This window comes from Malus sylvestris, chromosome 4 (assembly GCF_916048215.2).
Source record: "Malus sylvestris chromosome 4, drMalSylv7.2, whole genome shotgun sequence".
Lineage (NCBI taxonomy): Eukaryota > Viridiplantae > Streptophyta > Magnoliopsida > Rosales > Rosaceae > Malus > Malus sylvestris.
In genome coordinates this window covers 30,645,436-30,666,688 of record NC_062263.1, presented here as the reverse complement: position 1 = coordinate 30,666,688, position 21,253 = coordinate 30,645,436, and the positions used below count along the sequence as shown (strand labels likewise).

The 21,253-nt window shown below is 37.3% G+C and overlaps 2 protein-coding genes across 6 annotated transcripts; one reads left to right on the top strand and one right to left on the bottom strand.

The window, feature by feature from the left end:
• The first annotated feature begins 13,798 nt into the window (after positions 1-13,798).
• LOC126620159 (protein TRIGALACTOSYLDIACYLGLYCEROL 3, chloroplastic-like) lies at positions 13,799-17,521 on the top strand. 5 transcript variants are annotated; one of them, XM_050288649.1, is made up of 11 exons: positions 13,799-14,347; positions 14,829-14,972; positions 15,558-15,653; positions 15,782-15,859; positions 15,964-16,025; positions 16,132-16,207; positions 16,442-16,549; positions 16,757-16,932; positions 17,033-17,117; positions 17,197-17,268; positions 17,360-17,521. In XM_050288649.1, exons 1-10 carry the CDS (start codon positions 14,141-14,143, stop codon positions 17,233-17,235), a joined length of 1,071 nt encoding a protein of 356 aa, XP_050144606.1. In that variant the 5' UTR covers positions 13,799-14,140; the 3' UTR covers positions 17,236-17,268; positions 17,360-17,521. The 5 variants fall into 5 exon arrangements, with proteins under 5 accessions (XP_050144606.1, XP_050144603.1, XP_050144605.1 ...); XM_050288646.1 differs by having other exon boundaries at positions 15,758-15,859; XM_050288650.1 differs by having other exon boundaries at positions 13,800-14,347; positions 14,844-14,972.
• A 956-nt stretch (positions 17,522-18,477) lies between these two features.
• On the bottom strand, positions 18,478-21,143 carry LOC126619780 (receptor-like protein CLAVATA2). Its single transcript, XM_050288193.1, has one exon. It carries the CDS (start codon positions 20,752-20,754, stop codon positions 18,562-18,564), a length of 2,193 nt encoding a protein of 730 aa, XP_050144150.1. The 5' UTR covers positions 20,755-21,143; the 3' UTR covers positions 18,478-18,561.
• Positions 21,144-21,253: the final 110 nt, after the last annotated feature.

Here is a 21,253-nt window from a genome sequence, read left to right as displayed (position 1 = left end):
AGAGAAAATCTAATATTGCCACTTCAGTCATCAAATTAACATTTGACATTTATCTTTTGACATCTTCTTTGGAGATGCTCTCATACGTCAAATTTGACATATGAAAACTCATATGTCAATCCACATAGGATTGATATATCGGTTGGAGCTTGCTCCTACTTTCAAATTTGATTACATGACATTCCACTTAAAATTTGACATCTTCTTTGGAGATGCTCTTAGGATGCTTTTTGAAAAGGAATTAGTCATCTTCTTCTCTCCTTTTGGTTTGCACAAAGCTAGAACATTGTGCAGCTGCTGCTCTTCTCCTCCATCACGACTTGGATGGTCCTCGAAAGTTCTCGCAGCCAATTATCCAAGCTTCGGAGCAAGGTTTTTAAAGATGTTAGACATTGGTTGGGCGGCGGGTTGGGGCCTAACGTCTACACAGTTAGGCGGGAGTCTAGGCGGACTAGGCGAATTTAAACAGATTTATTATATGTTGTATAAATACGTACCTATTTATACTTAAAAACACACATAATTGTATTATGATACCTAAATCCAATAAAATGACATATAAATTATAAAGTATTAGAACATATTGAAAACATGGGGAAGAAACAGATAATGAAGTTCATCCAAGTATTCAACAAGTTTCTTACATTTTATTGAAAAATTAAAATGCAAAATGAAAGTTATTGATTTTCTGTTTAAATAAGAGTCGAAACTTAGGCGGGTGCCTAGGTAGATTTAGGTGGGTATGTAGACGGACTAGATAGATATCTAAGTGAGTCTAAGCGCACTTTCTTAATTTTTAAACCTTAAAAACTGATCAAGATGATGACCTGACGCTAGATAAGAATTTTTTAGAACAGTTCTACTTAGTCGTCTTGGAACCAATCAGGTCCCCTAATTGATGTGCCCCTAATTTTACCTCATTATTTGAGAAAAGAAAATGAGAGACATTGATTTTGACTTTGACGAAGATTCTTATAAATTGTGGCAGGCACTTTAGCATATTATATACGCTGATGTTGGGGTAGTTTTAACGAAAAATCCGCGATACTATTCACTTTAACGAAAAATCATATTTTTACATTAAAAAGTCAATCTTGGTACTATTTATTTTATCCTTTATTTTGTTCTTATCGTTAAAACTCAAAGTTTTTAAGCAATTTTCATTAGTTTTCCTTATTATTATATACGCTAGAGAGAGAAACGTGGGGTATGCTCTAAATCATTATTCAAGTATTGAACTCAACACAAATATAATACGTCATCGTCATCCATGTGAGTCAAGTTTGAAACTTCTTATTTCAAAGTGAAAATGAATATCACTAGATCGTATTAGCAATTGGTAAGGAAAAAGCTTTCTTAGAGCAACAGTTAAATTAGCTCCAGCCATGGATAATACTTCTCTTGTCTTAAGTGCGTTTGGTACGCAGACGGGACGGGACGGGACGGGACGGGACCGGACGGAACGGGACGGGACGGGACGGGACCGGACGGAACGGGACGGGACGGGACGGGACGGGACGGGACGAAGGTGTAATTTTTGAAAAAGACATGGGGTATATTTGTCTTAAAATGGTAAAACATTGTGTTCCACAGACGTGGAACAAACCCGTTCCAGGGGGGCAGGTGGGACGCAAAAACACCCAAAATCTGTCCCGTGGAACAGCCCGTTCCACCCATTTTTGGCGCACCTAACGCGGGACGGAACGCCTCGTCCCGTTCCGTCCCGTCCCGTCCCACTTACCAAACGCACCCTAAAAGATCAATAAACTTCTTCCCATTCAACGTGACATTATTTAATTACCTTATAAATGTCATGATAGAAATAATTTATTCTCTTTATCATTAGCATCTAAATATCATTTTAGAAAAATTCATTCGATTTGAAGATTCTTTAGTCAATCATATGAACTAAAGAAATTGACAGTTTATAGTGAGGATGCTACTTGTTACCATAACCATCGATTTGTTCTATACATATGGATTTCAAAACGATCTCTAAATTAAAGGAAATTTTCAAGAAATGATCTTATATGATGATAAAGAGAATGAATGATTCAAATTATGTCGACACTTGAACCATAAAATAATCGTACCCAGAGAAAAATGAGAACTTTCCTTCTTAATGAAAATGAAGAAAGTATTAATTAATAGTTATGTTATGTGGAATGCCATACGAAATGGGTTATGGTGGGTGTATATGATTCCATACATGCGTTGCATTCTTCTTTCTTGGAGATATAGTGACATTAGTTTTCTTGCAAGAGTGAGTGCCTGAAATTGTAAAGTTGCTATCACCAATGGGTTATACATGGTCAGCAATTTTTTTCTTTCTATATCGAATAAGGAACGAGGTCCAGCAATAATTCCACCCACCTTTGCAAATTGGGGTTTTTAAATTTATTATATAGATTAATGTTCTTACTAATGTTACATCATGCTAGCCTGCTTGTGGAATTCAGAAGCGGATTTGTACACACTTTGTTTTAGGTGACGACGTTATACTACAATTTGCACCTTGTAGTGTCATATAAAGTCCAATAGATAAATAGATGCCAGCTATGATTATTATCTGAGAATTCGATCGAACCAGATGACTATTTTTGCGACAGTACGTGATCCATTATATGCCCTCGATCAGCATATGGAATAAGTTCTGTGTATTTTCAAAAGTATTAAAACATGTCTGGCATAAACTCGATCATCTGTTTTTACCCCAATAGCTTAGCAAATTAATTAGTGAAATCCACTACTTGATTAGCGCGCAGGCCTGACTTAATCAAGTTGGATAGGATCATCGAACCATATGCTTCCCTTCTACATCAAGTTCGGATTCCCCTCCTTATATTTAAATGAATATTAGTAAAAATTATCTATTGTTTGTTTGAAGAAATAAGAAAGAAAAAAAGAAAACCACTTGATTAAGTACTGCAATTCCATGCATCAATATTCATATCATAGCCAACTTTACGTTTGATATGTGTCTACGAATTCAAACTCTACTGACTACACATATATTCTCTGCTTCCTCGGGGGTTTTGATGGGATGTAATAATATGCTCATCTGGTCAAGCATTGATTTCTAATGGTGGAGCTACTTGGCTGAGTTATAGGGTTTCTGCCTTTTCCGTTGGATGGTAGGATACTTGTTAGTTGCTACTATCATTTCAACATTTTGCTGTTTGTCTTGTACATAAATATATATAGGGTTAACACCATAAAAACTCAGAGAAAAGTTTGGTCCGCAGAAATTAAGCAGATGGTTTAATTTCTACCTTTTGTGTTCTCTGTTGTTTTTATTAACTACATTGTAAAAGATGAAGAATTGGTACAAAGGAAGATGAAGATGAAAGAGAGAAAAAACCAGAAAGATTGTATTGATTAAAATGGAGAAAATGTATACAAAAAAACTTAAAGAAATGATAGCTAAACAATCTCTTATATAGCCATATAACCTAATTACAATAATACCCCTTTCTGTTATATCAGTTATTACTCCCCCCTCAAACTGAACTCTGGAGTATCCAAGTGAAGTTTGAACTAGCCAAGTGAGATTGATTTGGGAAAGATGCAGCGACGCCCAATCGAAGTAACGTAATGACAGTTTACTCTCCTCCAAAATAGGACGCCCAGTGAAGCCCTGTTCTTCCGTGAGCATCTCTGAAATTTGCAAAAATATGAACTGATTTTGTATTGAAGAAGCCACTTAAAATGCTGATCCAGTGCCTCATACCACTCATCAGTGCCATGTTCAACACCACAACGATCTTCAATTATTGTATGAGATATGCCACAAACAGTAGGAAGTGCAGGAAGAATGAAGTCCCAAACTGTCATATTAATTTGGTCTTGGTCTGAACATATCCAACAAGTTTTCGACGGTGAACTGAGAATCCATAGTTGACACTACCAAGAAACTAAATCTACCAAGGAGAATGACACTCCCAAGAAACTAAACTACCACGGAGAATGAAACTACAAGAAACCAAATCTACCAAGGAGAATGACACTCCAAAGCACAACATAAATCTCACACTTTTACTAAAAATACCAAATAAGGAGACTGACACTCCATGAACACAAATCATACTGCAACTTAGGAGAATGAAACTCCAAATCATAATGCAACTTAGGAGAATAAAACTCCAAGATTCATAGAAAGAATGACACTTTCTTCTTTAAATTGACAAGAAAACTAATACTTGTAGAGATCAACACATTAAGACCACAGCTTCACTTTAATTAAACCTTGAAAGTACATCAAAGACCACAACTTCAAGAAATAAGCGTTTCAAATCACCAAACACACAATGTCTTCACCAGATCATCAGAATCGCAGAAACTCCCACACATTATTGATGCAGAAAGAATAACACTGTTTTGAAATATTGACACTTTCTTGACTACAAAACTTCGTATTTCTGAAACAATCACGGAGACACCGAGCAACCCAGAAGAATCCAACACTCTGATTGACACTCTGAAATCTGCCCTTGCCCTCTTCGAAAGCCGGTAGCTGTCATCGCCAGTATCTTGGTCATGGAGAAGATGGGGGAGCTTGCGTGAGGTGTGGATGCTGTCACGGGTATCGACGTCGTGTAAGGAAGCGCGGCCGGAGGAGAGAGCTTGCAAGAGGAGGGAGTCGCACTCGGATGGATCGAGCTGGAGGGACTGAGTCGAATCGGCAACACGAATGATCTGCTTTCCGAAGATAATGAGTCGAATCGGCAATGCGAACGATCCGCTTTCCGATATTCAAGAGCCGAAGGACGAGCGATCGCCCGAGGAAGCCACCTAAAACGACGCAGGTTCTGGGCTTTGGGAAAGCAGGTTCAGCTCTCGGAGTCAGAGATCAAGCAGCTTTGTGTCACTTCCAGGGAAACCCAGATGAAAAATTGAGGTTCTTGATTCCTATTCTCCATGGAAATGCTTGGATCAAGATCCCAAAAATTAAATCCAAAGATACGAGCTTTTCATTCGCAGAATTGGAAATTTCTTGAAGTTCTTCAAGATTAGTCTCAGAGATCTTCTGCACGACCTCTCTGTGCAACTGGGTGTTCTCCCCCTTCTTGATTTCGTCGTAGGCCATGCGGAGAGCCTCCAACTCCATGGCTTGGTTGCTCTGGCTCCTCTCAGTGATGAAAGGAAGGCGCTTGAAACCCAGAGGAAAAACCCCAAAAACTAAACACTAAACACTAATCAAAATAAGCGTAAACAAACAAAAAAAAAAGGAAGAAAGATAGAAAGTAATGAGAAAAGAGGAATCGACCACCAAGATCCGGCGTGAGCCTTGGTGGCTCTGATACCATATTAACTACATTGTAAAAGATGAAGAATTGGTACAAAGGAATATGAAGATGATAGAGAGAAAAAACCAGAAAGATTGTATTGATTAAAATGGAGAAAATGTATACAAAAGAACTTAAAGAAATTATAGCTAAACAATCTCTTATATAGTCATATAACCTAATTACAATAATACCCCTTTCTGTTATATCAGTTATTAGTTTTTCTATCCATTGGTTTTTGTTCATTCATTTCTTTGATCTCACAACCGCAAATGCAACATCGCCTTGCTTCTAAAAGAAGTGCACAAGTTGTAGGGCTTCCATAATAGAACACATTTACTTTTAAAACCACCCACTAATTACTTAGTCAATAGAATGTCTACTTAGTGATTTGCTTTGTCATCGTATCTCTACTTAGTGAATTGTTTTGTCATCGTATATTCATATAAGTATGCTTCTCTGGTTTTCGGGTAGCCGCAACAGGTCATTTCTCATGTAGGCTTCTACGGTTTTCTCTATTAGCCACCTTTGAGTCTCTACTGTTTAAGCTCATGTGGAGGATCTATTTTTGGGTTTGAAACCATTTTATGCCTTTTTATTTATGTACCATTTCTAATTGTTGCAAGGGAAGAACCTTTACTTATGCTTTGTTCGCATAAGTGACGGCTTCTTTTTGTTTGCTTCAATCCTTTCTAGGGCTAGTACGATGTAATTTTACCATCTAGACTTTATTTTATGAATGTTCTCTACCTTTTGACAAAAAGAAAATACATAATTAATATAAAAATTAAGCGTTAATGTAGTACAATACACCAAACTTATCTAAACTAAGAGAGCAAAGTTTTGGTTTATTCGGAACATGGTCACATGACACTACTATTTCACTCAAATTGTAACACTACTTGGATTTTTTTTATTAGTATACAACAAAAGTGGAACATATCAACCATGTCGTCTACCATTGTTATAACACGTAGAATAAGACACAGCACGACTTGTGTTTCTGGTACCCACATAAATTTCTCATAAGACAAGAATTTAAACTTTAATGCAAAACAAAAAACAAAAAAAAAAAGCACACATAGACTGCTCTAATTAATTTGACTAAGTAAGCTCAAGTCTGCATTACAAGTATTTAAAAAGGGGGGGCTAGCTTTAGTTGTTTGCCATCGCATTTAAGGCACAGAATATCAAGTGCTCATGCACTTTTGACCTAAGCATATGTAGATGTTAACAAATCAGGGTGAAACTTAACATCACGAGGTGACTTCGATTCTTTTATGCTCACTCCTCGGTGAAAAAATATTATTCATATACATAACCCTAACGTGATATAAGATATGAACAATCGATCACCACACGTTTAAGGAGCTTCATGTTTTTGTTCAAGCAGTAGTTGCATGAAATATCTTTATATATAAGGACTGGTGGGTGGACCATGGGTGACATTTATATATTCTCAAGTTCAAATCAACCAAAAAACAAATACAGCAAAAAAATAAAAATGAAAAAGTTATAACTTCACCATAAACTAATTGATTATATGAGAATTAGCTCAATCTTTTATAAGATTTTGCATAATTTGATCCCTCGCTAAAATGAGACTTTGTCCTCACATTCTTATACGGCCCCTCGCGTATTTTAAAGATTAACACATGACCAATACAAATTGGTTAGCAAAACCCAGTCCACTCAAGAAGGATAATAATTAAACCAAACCATCTATTACATGGAGCTACATATGCACCCATTGCTTCAATTTTTTTATTTATTTGATATACATGCATGCATTGCTTGCCACTTCAGCAACTTGTGGACTAAAATTGATTCTTTTGTAAATTATAAAAGTGATCAAATGATGATAAAGTTGATAATTTAACACTGCGCTAATTAACTATTTATATAGATTCATTCCATAACATTTCTTATAATATGAATCAATCATTTTTTCAAATTATCATTGAAAGGTCGTTTTTGTTAAAGTTTGAATCAAATAAGAAACCGTTTAGTTATTTAACCGTGAAATGATAAACAGATGAACACAATCTTGTCTATAATAATAAAATAATAACAATTATAAATAAAAGTTAAAAGACTTTAGATTTAAATGAATTTTATAAGAAAATTTTTTGAATGATGGCTAAAACTTTAAAATAAACAATTTGAATCATGAAACTACATTATTAAATAGAAATATAGACGAATAATTAATGATGTATTTAGTTATTAACTAATTATCGCTTGAGCACTATAAATGCATATTGTTCTCATTCCCCTTTGTCTGCGCATGCTTATTTCTCTAGTCTTCTTCTATCTCTTTTTTTGTCTGATCTCTCTAAAATTTTCTTTTGAATTAAATGTCAAGGACAAAATGAAGTGCATGCAGTGCAAGAATGGAACACTAGTGACTAGTCCAAGGAACAAATTAATGCCAAAAACATCTGTGTGGTTTTTAATACGACAAGTGGCAGCCTCTGTGACATGAGATATGAAATGTAGCAGAATATAATCTATAGTATTTATATTTACAACCATGCATTGAGAATTTATGGACATTTTTATATATTTAGTAACATGTGTGTGTTTTTTTTTTGTAAATTTTAATATTGATGTTCTACGACTGGCTAGTGTTTGGTTGATTGGAAAAAGAACGGGAGTGGTGGGTGCTACAGTTGTAGACATCAGAACAAACACCTGAGGCAGTCTTGATGAAGATGGCATGGAACTTGGCATATTACAACTTCTTTTTCTTAAGTGAATTAGGCATCTAATCTCTTCACCTAGCTATTATTATAGCTGAATAGCATATCTGAATCTTGCTACGTTGCTCTGTTATATGCCCCAAGAATAAATCTCAATAAACTCTCATTTTATCACGTGATCTACACTTTGTATACTGTGAACTATTTCTCTAATCTATAGACCAGACGTATAAATACAAGTAGGTTTTTCGCTCTTATTTAAAGAAATCTACTACACAAAATGATGTAAAAATGTAATCTTCCTAGATAGGTCGTGATAAAATGGGAGCTTCGAATTGTGAGATTGGTCAGGTTCATCCTTCTTGGTAGTTAAGTTTGGTGATTGTATGCCTAATAATTTTGGGTTAATCTGGGTTGGTTTTTCAAGCTTAAAACATGAACATGGACGTTTTTGACCCCACATCAACAGATTTTGGGGTACGCGAGGATCTAACTGCGAGTGGTTTTAACCATGAAATACATATTAAACATGCCCATTTAAATTACATATCATAATAAGAGTCATTAAATTGTTTTGATCCAATGAGATCTAACAACTCTTTTTGTATTTGAAGTGCATTAGAAAAAGAGAAATGCTGAAGATATTGTCTTAAAAGTGAGATTCTATATATACTCTATATCACCTTGTGTTTTTGGCATAATATTTATAATGTTGGCATGAACATTGTTTAAGGGTAAAAGACTGTTTACTACCCTCATGTTTCGTGGTTTTCAACATTTAATACATCAAGTTTTTTTCGTCCCAGAGTCATACCTAAAGTGTTAATTTTGGAACAGTCTCATACATCCGTTAGTCAAACTGTTAAGTTTGCCATTAACTGATGACGTGACACCTATGTGGACAGTGACTAGGCGCCACGTGTCATTAAGGGATCCACGTGGAAATTAAAAATTAAAAATTAATTATTCAAAAAATTTCAAAAAAAAAAAAAAACAAACAAACAAAATAAAACCCAGAACCCCTTCGTCTTCCTCACCCCCACCTGACATCCCTCCATCCCCAGAAACCCATTATCTTCCCCACCTGACACCCTCTATCCCTGCTTCCTCAATTTCCTTGTTATGGATGTCGTATGCAAATCACCATCTACATTTTCCTCTAGCAACTGAAGACATCGCCTCCTTGTCGTTGCTCGAAGAGCAGGTGAAGCAGGATAAGCTCAACCACGACATGGCACCGAATGACGACGCATCGTTAATAGAAGAGACGCATAAGGAGAGGAACGAGGCCATTTTCGATTACTACTCTGATTTGCAGAAGTGCTACTCGGAGGTGGAAGAATCTGAAACGATGAAGCGGAGAAATTTGAGAAGCGCCGCCTATGCGGCGATGTCGACGGTAGCTGATGGAGTCGAAATAGGTAAGCCGGGAGTCAAATCGGGTCACCATCGGCGGCTATGGGTCAAGGACAGGTTGAAAGCATGGTGGGACGAGTGCAACCAGTCGGATTTTTTGAAATCGGAATTCAAATTGTCCTACCAGATCCGGTCGATGACGCAGCCTGTCTGTCCGTCCCTCACTCCCTCATTTCTTCTCCCTCCCTTCTCTCCCCTGCACGAACCCACCAAACCGCCCTACCAGATCCGGTCGATGATGCAGTCTGTCTTGGGCTGCTGCTACGAGCTGTCTCATCCTCTACGTCCAGATCCTGGACCCAACTCCTCTTCCTTTTTCCTTTTGATTTTCCTTTTCTATTTCCGTTTTATTTTCATCTCGAAAGAGACCCCAATTTTTCTGGGTTCATAAAAGAAACCCAATATTAGTTGATCTGAATATTTTTTTCTTTTAACTTTATAGTTTTCTGGAAAATCGGGAGGATTTGGGTCTCCTCCACCCGCTTCAAGTTTGCATTTTCTGGTCCAATTCGAAATGGCCCAGAGGAGGAAGAATTTGATTTAATGGTTTATGCCCCAGATCTCGTCAAGATTATTGAAACCTCAATCCACACTTTTCAGCTTTTCCTGAAGATGGAAGTCACTTGTTGGGTTGGGTGTGCAGAGATGATGGGTACAGGTTATAGAGGAGAGAAGGGAAGGTGGTGGAGGTGCAGAAGAGAGAATGGAGGGAAGGGGTGCGGGTTGCAGAAGAGAGAAGGGAGGGAGAGGGTGCGAGGGGGAAGGAGGAGACAGATGTTTGTTCTTTTTTTTTCTTTTTCTTTTTTGTATTTTTAATTTTTTAATTTTTTTAATATTGAAGTGGGCCCAAATTGACACGTGGTGCTTAGTTATTGTCCACGTGGGTGCCACATCATCAGTTAACAGAAGTTCTAACGGAAAACTTAACGGATGTATAAGATTGTCCCAAAATTAACACTTTAGGTATGACTCTGGGATGAAAAAAAATTGATATAATAAATGTTGAAAACCACGAAACTTGAGGGTAGTAAACAGTGTTTTACCCTTGTTTTAAAGTGTGAAGTAACTATGAGTCCACAGTAGGGATGTCAACGAGGTAGATTGGGTTCGGATGTGCCATCCCCATACCCGAACCTGTTTATTTTCTCCGAACCTGAATCCGTAGAATCCCCGAACGGTTTTCCCCATAACCGAACCCGTCGGGTGATGGATTTTTGATCGGGGAATGGTTTTCCCCATTATGATATTTATATATTTATTTATATTATTAACTAAATGAAGAATATTAAAAAAAAAGGATTTTAAATAAATTGCTATTATTAATACAATTAATACAATGCATCTAATAAGTAATTAAACATTTATATTACTAAAAAAACATTTACACTCTTAAAAATTATAAGCATATAATTCCTATTATTAATGATATAAAAGTAAATAATTAATTTCATATTTAATAATGCATGATTATTAACAACCCCTTTCCATATAATAAATATTTAGATATTTTTATTCATAGATGAAATGCTTAGGTTTTGGGTATGGGTTTGGGGCGGATACGCCAATAACCATAACCGAACTCAAAACTGAAAAATTTACCAAACTGTTACCCATAATTATAAAATACCCGAAATTTTATGCCTGAAATCGAACTATTCGAAAACGGGTTAAATTGCCATCCCTAGTCCACATAAAGTCTCCTCATCATTGATCCTAAAAAAAAGTCAGTGGTTTGACTTTCTCTTGCTTTTTATGGGCTCACTCCTCAAACTGAAACATACAAATTGGGCTAATGATTATATATATAAAGTAGAAGTTTACATTTTGGGTTTGGTCTCATGGCCCAATAAAATTTCATTTATATTGTCATAAATTTAAAAAGTTATCTATTTATATAAACTGAAATGAATATGTTTATTAAGTAATAAACATTTGTTTTATTTTGTCAAACATTTGTTTATTGAAACTACTCATTTATATTGAGAAAAATTTCCTAGCTCACGTCTGTCAATGTATTGTGATTTGTCAACTTTTGAAGTGGCTTAGGAACCGGTTGGGGGAATTTCAGGCTCATTTTTTACACGTACATCTTGAGTTTGACTATTAGTGTTGTCTGAATCTCATGATGGTAGTAAAAAAAACTGAAATGTCCTTGTGAATTTTTCCGACCCTAGTGCCGAAACCACAAACTAGTCCCTTTTTATTTTAAAAGAATAAATATAATCTACCTTAGCACCACACACCTTTAATCTCAAATTATGATACAGCATAACACTTATTTGCATTCAAGAAACATAGACTATTTTCATGGAACATGAAAGAAAAATGTTTTTTTTTGGTCAAATCTGAAAACAATGTAAAATTTAATGATAAAGTCAACTGTTGACAGCTTTTGGTGATTGGTGCTATGTCACTATGACTGAATCGAAAGGAAATGAATTCTCTTCAGATCCTTTTTTTAGGAATTTAGGGGGCGTTTGTTTCACCTCCTTAGGAGGGACTGGACTGGACTGGACTACAGTCCCATGTTTGATAGGTGTTGGGACTAAGTTAAGTGGGACTAAAGGGGACTCGTGTGGACTACGGGGCTCGCTAGGTAGTCTTAGCGAGACCCCCCAAATACCACCTGATTGCTAAGATCGATGCTCTGCTCGACTCCTCAGCGCTTTGCTCGACTGCTCACCCTGCTCGACAACCTCACCGGACCATCCCAGGACAACCGCCGCGTCCTCGTAAATCGCCGCTCTCATTTCCTTCTTCCTCACTGCCTCGCACATTAAAAAATCCAAAACATCAAACCCCAGATTCAGAGTCCACAACCTTTGACAGCCCACAAACAGAGACAAATTTAACAAAGAAGACAGAATCCAAACAAAAAAAACAGCAGCAGAGAAGACAGAATCTAACCCTAAATTCGGAGTCCACAACCTCCGAATTATGCAAAATGAAGAATCGAGCTTCGTTTTTCTCGTTTGTCCACCGGGTCTTCCTCTTCGTTTTTCTCCTCCTCCGGTGGACAAGCCCAACGATCCCATGAACAAAAACCAGAAAAACGAAGCTCGATTCTTCATTTTGCAGAATTTTTTTGGCAATTAATCAGAAAAAAGAGGAAAGGGACGGAGAGTGTGGGACGGAGAGAACGAGGAAGAAAATGATGGAGGCTTCCAGGGAGAGGGAGAGTATTATTAGAAGAAAAAAAGATAGAATTAATTAATATAATATTATTAGATATGAATTAAAAAATATAAAATATTGTAGTTTGTTATTATCCTTTTTTTTAATCCGACACTGCACCAAACGCTTCACTAAATCAGTCCAGTTTAGTCTAGTCTAAGCCAGTCCAGCTTAGTCCCTGAAGCTAATCCAGTGCAACAAACGCACCCTTAGGGATTTTGTGATCGTAATCGTTTATCGTACATCGTGCAGTTAGAAATAATTTCAAAATTTAAAATTTAAAATTAAATATAAATAGTGCCTAACAAAAACTGACTGCATGATATACAATGAACGATCATGATCATGAAATCCCTAAGATTCTCATAAAAAGGATTATGCGATGATTCTTTTCCGAATCGAAATTCCGAAAAAAAACTTGAGTGATTATGTCATGTTATTATATCCCAACCCCTTACCCCAAAACTAGACTTTTAATTAGATGTTGATACTACGGTCCCATTCCTAGTAACAAATCGGCCACAATATAATCTACCTACATCATTTCACAAAATCGAATAATAATTAATTAAAAAAAATTATCATTTCACAAAATCGAATAATAATTAATTAAAAAAATTAGTTTATATAAAACGATTTTACCATCATCTAAAACATTATTATACTAAAACAATGATATTATTTTTTTTTAAATTTAAACTGAAAGTCACCATCACATAGAATAATAATATGAACTAGGAGTAAATTGTAGTTATGGTCTCTTAACGTTAACTTAATTGTAGCAATGGTCCCTCAACTAAAAATCCATTATTATTAGTCCCTCAACTCATTAAAACGTGCAGCTATGATCCCTCAACTTTAATTCAACTTGACAAATGGTTCCTTAACTTTAACCCAATTGTAGCAATGGTCATTTCAACATAATTTGTTTTGAGAAATTTTTTGATGTAGTTGACGAAAAAGACCATAATTACACACTTTGATGAGTTGATGAATCTTAATTATATAAATGGTTATTCCAACATAACTTATTTTGATGAAATTGATGAAAATGACTATAGGTACACATTTTGATAAGTTGAGGTACCAATAATAATGAATTTTTAGTTGAGAAACTATTACTCTAATTTAATTAAAGTTAAGAAACCATTTCTACAATTTACTTTATGAAATAATCTATACCTTGCCCTCTATGAAAACCCAAGCAAGGCATGAGGAAATCCCCAACAAAAAGTCACGTGCTTTCAGAAAAAGCCGACCTCTTTCCCCCCACCCGCACATCCGCCACAACAGCTATTCCACAATCGCGGCAATTCCTCCCGGCAAATTGCATTCAATTGGTTTCTCTTCTGGGCGTTTTGACCCAAAAACTGATCTGGGTCGCCTTCAAATTCATCAAATTTCCACTATTTACAACCCGATTTGCTTCCAGAACCGGTCTTCGTCCTATAATCTGATCTGGGTCGTCTTCAAAATCACAAATTTCCAACACCAACGGCCTCAATTGCTTTAAAATTTTGATTATTTGGCCGATAATTGAATCTCGTTCTGCGACCCAGAACCATGGTTTCTGTGTCGAATTCAGTGTTGTTTCCTCTGGCGACATCTAGCGGCTTCACATCCGATGGTTTTTCTCGGTCCGTTAGATTTGCAAGGACGATCAATTGTAGTAGTGACAAGCAAAAGGGAGAGCAAAGAAACGTTTTGTGTGCTTGTATGGAGCCTCCCCCCAAACTGCGGAGCGATGAATCCTTTGCAGCTAAATTCGAGGTAAGTCTCAGACAACCTTTGAAGAAGTCATGTTTTTGTAATTGAATAACTCATGTTTTTTCTTAATCCATTTACTAAAGCAACCATTTTGTATGCTTACTTGGCTTCTATTGACACCTACATTGTATTGTTATTTGACAAATCTTTGTGTTGTGGTTTTGTCTACCGATTTGATATTTCTGATCGTTTTTCGTAGTTTTCATTTATCTTATGTAATGTGCTACTTTACTATTGAGATATGGTATTAGCTTTATTGCTTACTGTTAGGAAAAATGCCGGTCGTTTCTGACCTGCTGGCTTTGTAAACCCCGCATTTCCACTTGGTCCTGGATTCCACAGGCATTGACAAGTTGCAATTCGGAAAACTTGCATTGTGTTTTTATCACTGTGTTGGATTCCATTGGACACATGAAATGCGTAATTTGATGTTTGTAGTAGCGGAAATTAATTCAGATCAATAAATGGTAGCTGTGGCTGACAGGGTTTTTCTGATCAGGATCCATTTAAATCAGAGGATTTAAGTACAGTTTGGGAACCCGAGGATGACTCTGATGTTCTAATCGAGTGTAGAGACGTCTACAAATCGTTTGGCGAGAAGCATATATTGAGAGGTGTGAGCTTCAAGGTGAATCTAATTCATATTATATAAGTCTTTTCAGTTGTTTTAAGAATTTATATGCATTGGTCCTATGTGGAGGTAGCATACATTTGAACTTTGCTATTGTCCTGTGACTGATAGTTCCTGATCAAGAGTTTCAAAAGTTAACTTCTTTAGCTTGAACCTTTGTCTTTTGAAGACTAGTGATTTACTTTAGAAGAGGAATTCACTGCTTTCTTTACCCCGGGAACTAAATATGTTCCAAAAAGAAGAGGAGTCAAGTCTCTATTTGGCTTATGAGTTACACAGTAGATTGTTATCCTTACAAAAGGCAGTTTGGGTTTTTATTCAATTCCATAGTCTGGGAAAGCGTTGCGATGGGATTTCCAGAACGAAAGAAACAAGAATGCTACTCTTTTTTAAGGATGGGAATGGTGTTGTTTAGGACTGTTTTCTTCTTTCTTAACCCGTGTATTGTTTTCTATAATATTGTTCTTTAACATAGAATGTGCTACTGGTCTTCCTTTCACTACTTTGTACTTTCCTATATTTTCAATATAATTTCTGTATCTAATAAAAGAAATTATTGGTCATTCGTGGATTCATTTATAGATTAGGCATGGCGAAGCTGTTGGAATAATTGGGCCTTCTGGCACGGGAAAATCTACAGTTCTGAAGATTATGGCAGGGCTTCTTGCTCCTGACAAGGTTGATAGTTAAGCTGGTTTTCATATTATGTTAACCCTTGTTGCATTAACTTGTGTTTAGATTTTAATGAGCTTCCATGAGTTAGTTATTGTTCTCTTATGTAGATTTGTCCTTTGTGTAACGAGCAGGGAGAGGTGTACATTCGAGGTCAAAAGAGAATTGGTTTGATCAGCGATGATGAGATATCTGGTATTCGGATTGGATTGGTAAACTTCACTGTTATGCTAGGGTTATCTATTTTTTTTTCTGGTTCACTTATATCCAAACAAAAAAAATATATCTTTTAATGCATTTATCTACTATGTAACAGGTGTTTCAGAGCGCTGCACTATTTGATTCTTTGACTGTTCGTGATAATGTTGGTTTCCTTCTGTAAGTCAGCTTTAAATTCTTTGTGCATTCTTTTGCACTGTTAGGAGTGATAGTGTAGGTTTCAATAGAAAATGCCAAAGTATAATTCATGTTGTTAATTGATTAGGTATGAAAATTCGAGCATGCCCGAGGATCAAATTTCAAAGCTTGTGACTGAGAGCTTGGCCGCAGTCGGGTTAAAGGTATATGCTTAAAATGTCAATTTATTAGTCTGCAAAACCTTCCTCAACTTAACCCCCCACCCTCGGCAAAACCACATGTAATTTTTTTCACTAAGATAATTTCTGAGCATCTTCTCACCCTCGCCATCAACTGTCTTCTAATGATCGTGTTAGTATGGGTTGCAATGTTTTGATATCACTGCTTGGCGTGCTCGCCATCAACTGTCTTCTAATCAATCTTGGTTGTTTGTTTAGGGAGTTGAGGATCGATTACCTTCGGAGCTATCTGGTGGAATGAAGAAACGAGTTGCTCTGGCTCGATCCATAATTTATGATACCACAAAGGAGGCGATAGAGCCAGAGGTATTTTGAGAAGATGATAGCTTTGTTGTGTTCTTTATTTAATTTGTTTCCTTAGATAATGTTTGCATAACTGTAGAATGTTTCGCGAGTTGTGATTCCCATTGCATTCCTTCATAGTAACACGTATCATTGGTATCATCCGAGTTTAGTATGTCATTGTGTACTGTGTTCTCACGAGTCCTGACAGTCTTCGACGCCCTTCAACAGGTGCTCTTATATGATGAGCCAACAGCTGGACTTGATCCTATTGCTTCTACTGTGGTAGAAGACCTCATCCGCTCTGTACATACAAAAGGTCGGGATGCAATCAGGAAACCTGGGCAGATCGCATCTTACGTTGTTGTTACTCACCAACATAGTACCATCAGACGAGCTGTTGACAGGTTACGTGCCTCATCCAAATTGTCATGTCATTATTGAACGGTTGCGTTGGTTGTTTAATACGTGTTTTAAACAAAGTATATACAAATTCAACATGTATAGGTTGTTGTTTCTCTACGAGGGCAAGATAGTATGGCAAGGAATGACTCATGAATTCACAACCTCAACAAATCCAATCGTTCAACAGGTAACGACCATTTTGGTCTTGCAATGAATCATGATCCTGAGACCAAGTACTTACCCTTTTCTGTGGGTGTTGTTTTCAGTTTGCTTCCGGGAGCTTGGACGGCCCGATTAAATATTAGAAATGGTTCTTGGTGTGCATATTACACGAATAACTTCTTCTGTGGGTGTTGTTTTCAGTTTGCTTCCGGGAGCTTGGACGGCCCGATTAAATATTAGAACTGGTTCTTGGTGTGCATATTACACGAATAACTTCTGTTAGTTTCGAATCCTTGAGTTCCGGTTCGGCGCCATTGTTGGAGAAAATGCATTCAAAACTGAAGAATATAGTTGATGTTATGGGCCATAACTTATGGCATATTATTATAACGGGTATCCATTGGTTATGGGTATTATATGTGGTTATAACGGGTATCATTTTACCCATTTAATTTAATATATATATATATATATATATATATAATTTAAAAAAAAAAAAAACCTCAGAGAGCTCACAACTCAGTCAGTCACTCTCCCTCTCCGTCACAAACACATAAACCTCAGAGAACTCGCATTATCGCAAACACATAAAAACAACAGCGGCTGCAATCCCAATCTGCTCCAAATTCCTCACCTTGCCCACCATTCTAACACTCGGCCGCGTCGCCTCCGTGCTGGTTCTCATTAGCAGTATGATTTCGATTGAATTTTGTATTTCGTTGCAAATTGCATTGACTGCAATTGTGTATCCGGCTGATTTTTGAATTGCCGGTGTGGGTTTTGTTTGTTCTTTAACTTTTGTCTCTGTTGGGAGATCCAATGCAATCCGAGTACTCATATTTTGGCAATGATGTTGATATGTTGGGAGATCCAATGCAATCCGAAAAATATCGTTAGTAAAAATTATTGGAATTGTATGAGGACTTAAAAATAGGAAAATGCATGTTAAAATGTACATATAACGATGTTTAATTGTCAAAAAACGAAAATTATGACAAATTTTTCTTTTGTAATTTTCAAGTTGTTATAAAAAAAACATGTAAACGGATGAAAAATGGGTAAATAGGTAAAAAAAAAAAAAGATAAACGGGTTCAAAAACGGTTAAATGGTTATGGTTAAGGTTAAATGGATAAATGGATAAATGGATATGGTTAAATGGATACACGGTTATGGGTATAGATAACCGTTTATAAACGGTTATTGTTATGGGTACAACCATTTATGCAATTACCCAATGGGTAAATGGTTATGCAGATATGAGCATAAATGGTTATGGGTAAATAACCAGATTACCCGTCTGCCATAACCGTTGCCGATCCCTAGTTATGGCATATTATTATGAGCATTCTAAGTGCCAACAGCTAAGTTCTATGTTAGCAAAACATGGAAGAACAAACTCATCCTTTAGAAAGGAGTAAATGAAATTTACAGCTTATTGTTGTCATCGACATCTACACGTAACATTACGCTAAGCTTTTGTCTGGAGAATGTAATTTCGTGCTCGAGGTGAGCAAAAGAGGGCTACTCCTGTAAAGTAGAAACTGAGGAAAGCACTTAGACAGAAAACCCAAACAGAAATCCGCCCCTCAACCTCTTCCCCTTCGAATGCCTTCCCAGGCACCACGGGGAGGCTTGCCGGGTCACACCCTCCATCAGAGGACTCCAAACACAAATCTGGATTTCCAGCAAATGCTCCTGGGAACCTCCAATATCCTTGCTGCTTAGTAACAAATCCAGAGAAGCAGTTGTATGACAAATCCAGACGAGTCAGGTCTTGAAGGCTGGAAATGTTTCCGGGAATCTGACCTGACAGCGAATTGTGCGATATATCTAAGGCCCTTAAACTCCACATCTTCTCTACATCTGGAACACGACCACGAAGAAAATTACGTGACAAGTTTAGGTATTGCAAACCACGTAATGTAAATAGCCCCCCTGGAATCTCCCCATCTAGCACATTATTAGAGAAATCGATTCCCACCATCGAAGATAGTACATAATTGAAGCTTAATTCAGTGCTAGTAGTGACAACAATCAAAACTTTTGTATCCGCACCATGCGTTGTACCAAATGGCACTCTCTGCATTTTACCAAGCTCTCCATTGTTAAAATTTTTGCTCATGTTAAAGTTGGCATCCGGTATGAAGCCCGAAAATTTGTTTCCTGAGAAATCCATCATTCTGATAGCCGGGAAAGTAAAGAGCCAGCCGGGCAGATTTCCGTTAAATTCATTCTGAGCTAGGGACAGATACCTGAGGTTTGACCATTTGGTGATTGCATCACTCAAGATTCCGGAGAGACTGTTGGAGCTGAAATCTACAATCTCCAGAGATTTACAGCCTGCTAAAGTAAGCGGGATCTCACCAGATATCTTGTTGTTGCTAATGTCCAGTATCTTCAAGCTGTCCAATGCATCAAGCTCCGGTTGAATTTCACCAGAAAGATTGTTGTTGTTGAGTATCAATGCAAGCAGCTGAAAACATCCGACGATGTTCAACGGAATTGAGCCTGATAGAGAGTTGTGCGAGAGATCAATCACTTGGAGGTAAGTCAGATTTCCAATCCTCGCCGGAATCTCCCCCACAAGAAGATTGTATGACAGAAACAGGGCCTGCAAGCTTTTCAGTTCGGTAATCTTCAATGGGATTTCACCAGAGAAACTGTTGTGAGACAGATCAAGAAGAACAAGCCCGGATTTATCTGTTGTCTCCGCAATCTTGCTCGGAAGAGGGCCAGACAACTCATTGTTACTCAAGTCCAAGACAAGAAGCTTCTCCGAAAACACAAGCCTCGGAGATATCTCATAAGTCAAGTGGTTGAATGAAAGGTTCAGATGATTCAAACCTTGAAGCGAAGCAATACATGTCGGCATTCCTCCCACAACAGAATTGTTAGCCAAATTCAAAACTCTAAGAGACTGAACACAAGCAGAGAAACAAGGCAAAGTACCAGAAAACTGATTCGATCCAAGATTGAGAAAGACCAAAGATTGGTGAAAGTCACTCAAAATACCAGATAAATTATTGTTCCCAAGATCTAAATACTTCAAAGATTTCGAGTATAACACGCTTTCAGGAATCTCCCCATGAAACGAATTAAACCCAATATCTAGTTTCTCCAACTGAGCCGAGAAGTTACCAACCCACCAAGGAATAAGCCCTCCCAAATCATTGTTACCATTCAAAACAAGTTCTTTCAGCTGCCTAAGCTTCATGAGTGTATCGGGCACAGTCCCCTGAAACCTATTGTGATCGACATGCAGGGTTTTGAGACTGCGCAAAGAACCGAAACACAGGGGGATTGGGGAAGTAAAGTTGTTTTCAGACAAAACCAAATGTTCGAGAAATGGAAGTTTGCACAAACTGGGGTGAATTTGGCCAGACAAGTTCATGTTGGTCAAGTTAACCGAAACCACTCTGCCGGTCTGGTTTTCGCAGGTGATTCCGGTCCAGTTGGTACAATTAGAGCCAACCCAGCTGGACAAGCTCTGGCTAGGGTCTTGGACCAATGACCTAAACAGCAAGACTGAGTCTTTGTCTTGTGGGTAAATATCAAAACACTGAGAAAGGTTTGAGCATACAAGCACTAAGAATATCAGTAGCAGTGCACGTAATTTAAGAGGGTTACAGGGGCAAAAACCTGAAACCCATTTGTGCTCCATGGCTTAAAAATAGAGGGCTTTCAGAGGGGTTGAAGAACAGCAGCAGCTGTAAATTAAGGCAATAACAAGGATGAAAAGCTACAGACCATCTTCCCCATTATGGATTGGAAGAAAAATATTGGACAAGCTGAAGAAAAAGCTCAGTGGCGGTAGCTATAAATTAGACCTATCACGGGTAAAAGCAGAAAAACCCCATCTTGAAGAGATGGATGAGAAGCAAAATCTTTCGACAATTAGAAAAACAAGAATGCAAGGTGATAACTGATTAGTGCACAGAGAGAGAGAGAGAGAGAGAGAGAGAGAGAGAGAGAGAGAGAGAGAGAGGCTTACAGGTGAAAATGGAGCAAAATGCAGCGAGGAAGAAGCAAACGGGAATATGGAATGTGGAAAAAGGAGGCCATTAAAGCTTCTTTCCCTTTGCTTTTTGATTTAATTATTTATTTATTTTCTTTTTAAGTGAGAGTGTGAGCCCAGTTGTGCGGGCTGGTAATGGAATGAT

Excerpts from the sequence above, each read along its gene's own strand:
- LOC126620159 (XM_050288647.1), top strand. The coding sequence starts at position 14,141 with ATGGTTTCTGTGTCGAATTCAGTGTTGTTTCCTCTGGCGACATCTAGC. Across the intron at positions 14,348-14,828 it reads CCTTTGCAGCTAAATTCGAG|GGTTTTTCTGATCAGGATCC; the intron begins GTAAGTCTCAGA and ends TGTGGCTGACAG. Across the intron at positions 15,860-15,963 it reads CTGGTATTCGGATTGGATTG|GTGTTTCAGAGCGCTGCACT; the intron begins GTAAACTTCACT and ends ACTATGTAACAG.
- LOC126619780 (XM_050288193.1), bottom strand. The coding sequence starts at position 20,754 with ATGGAGCACAAATGGGTTTCAGGTTTTTGCCCCTGTAACCCTCTTAAA.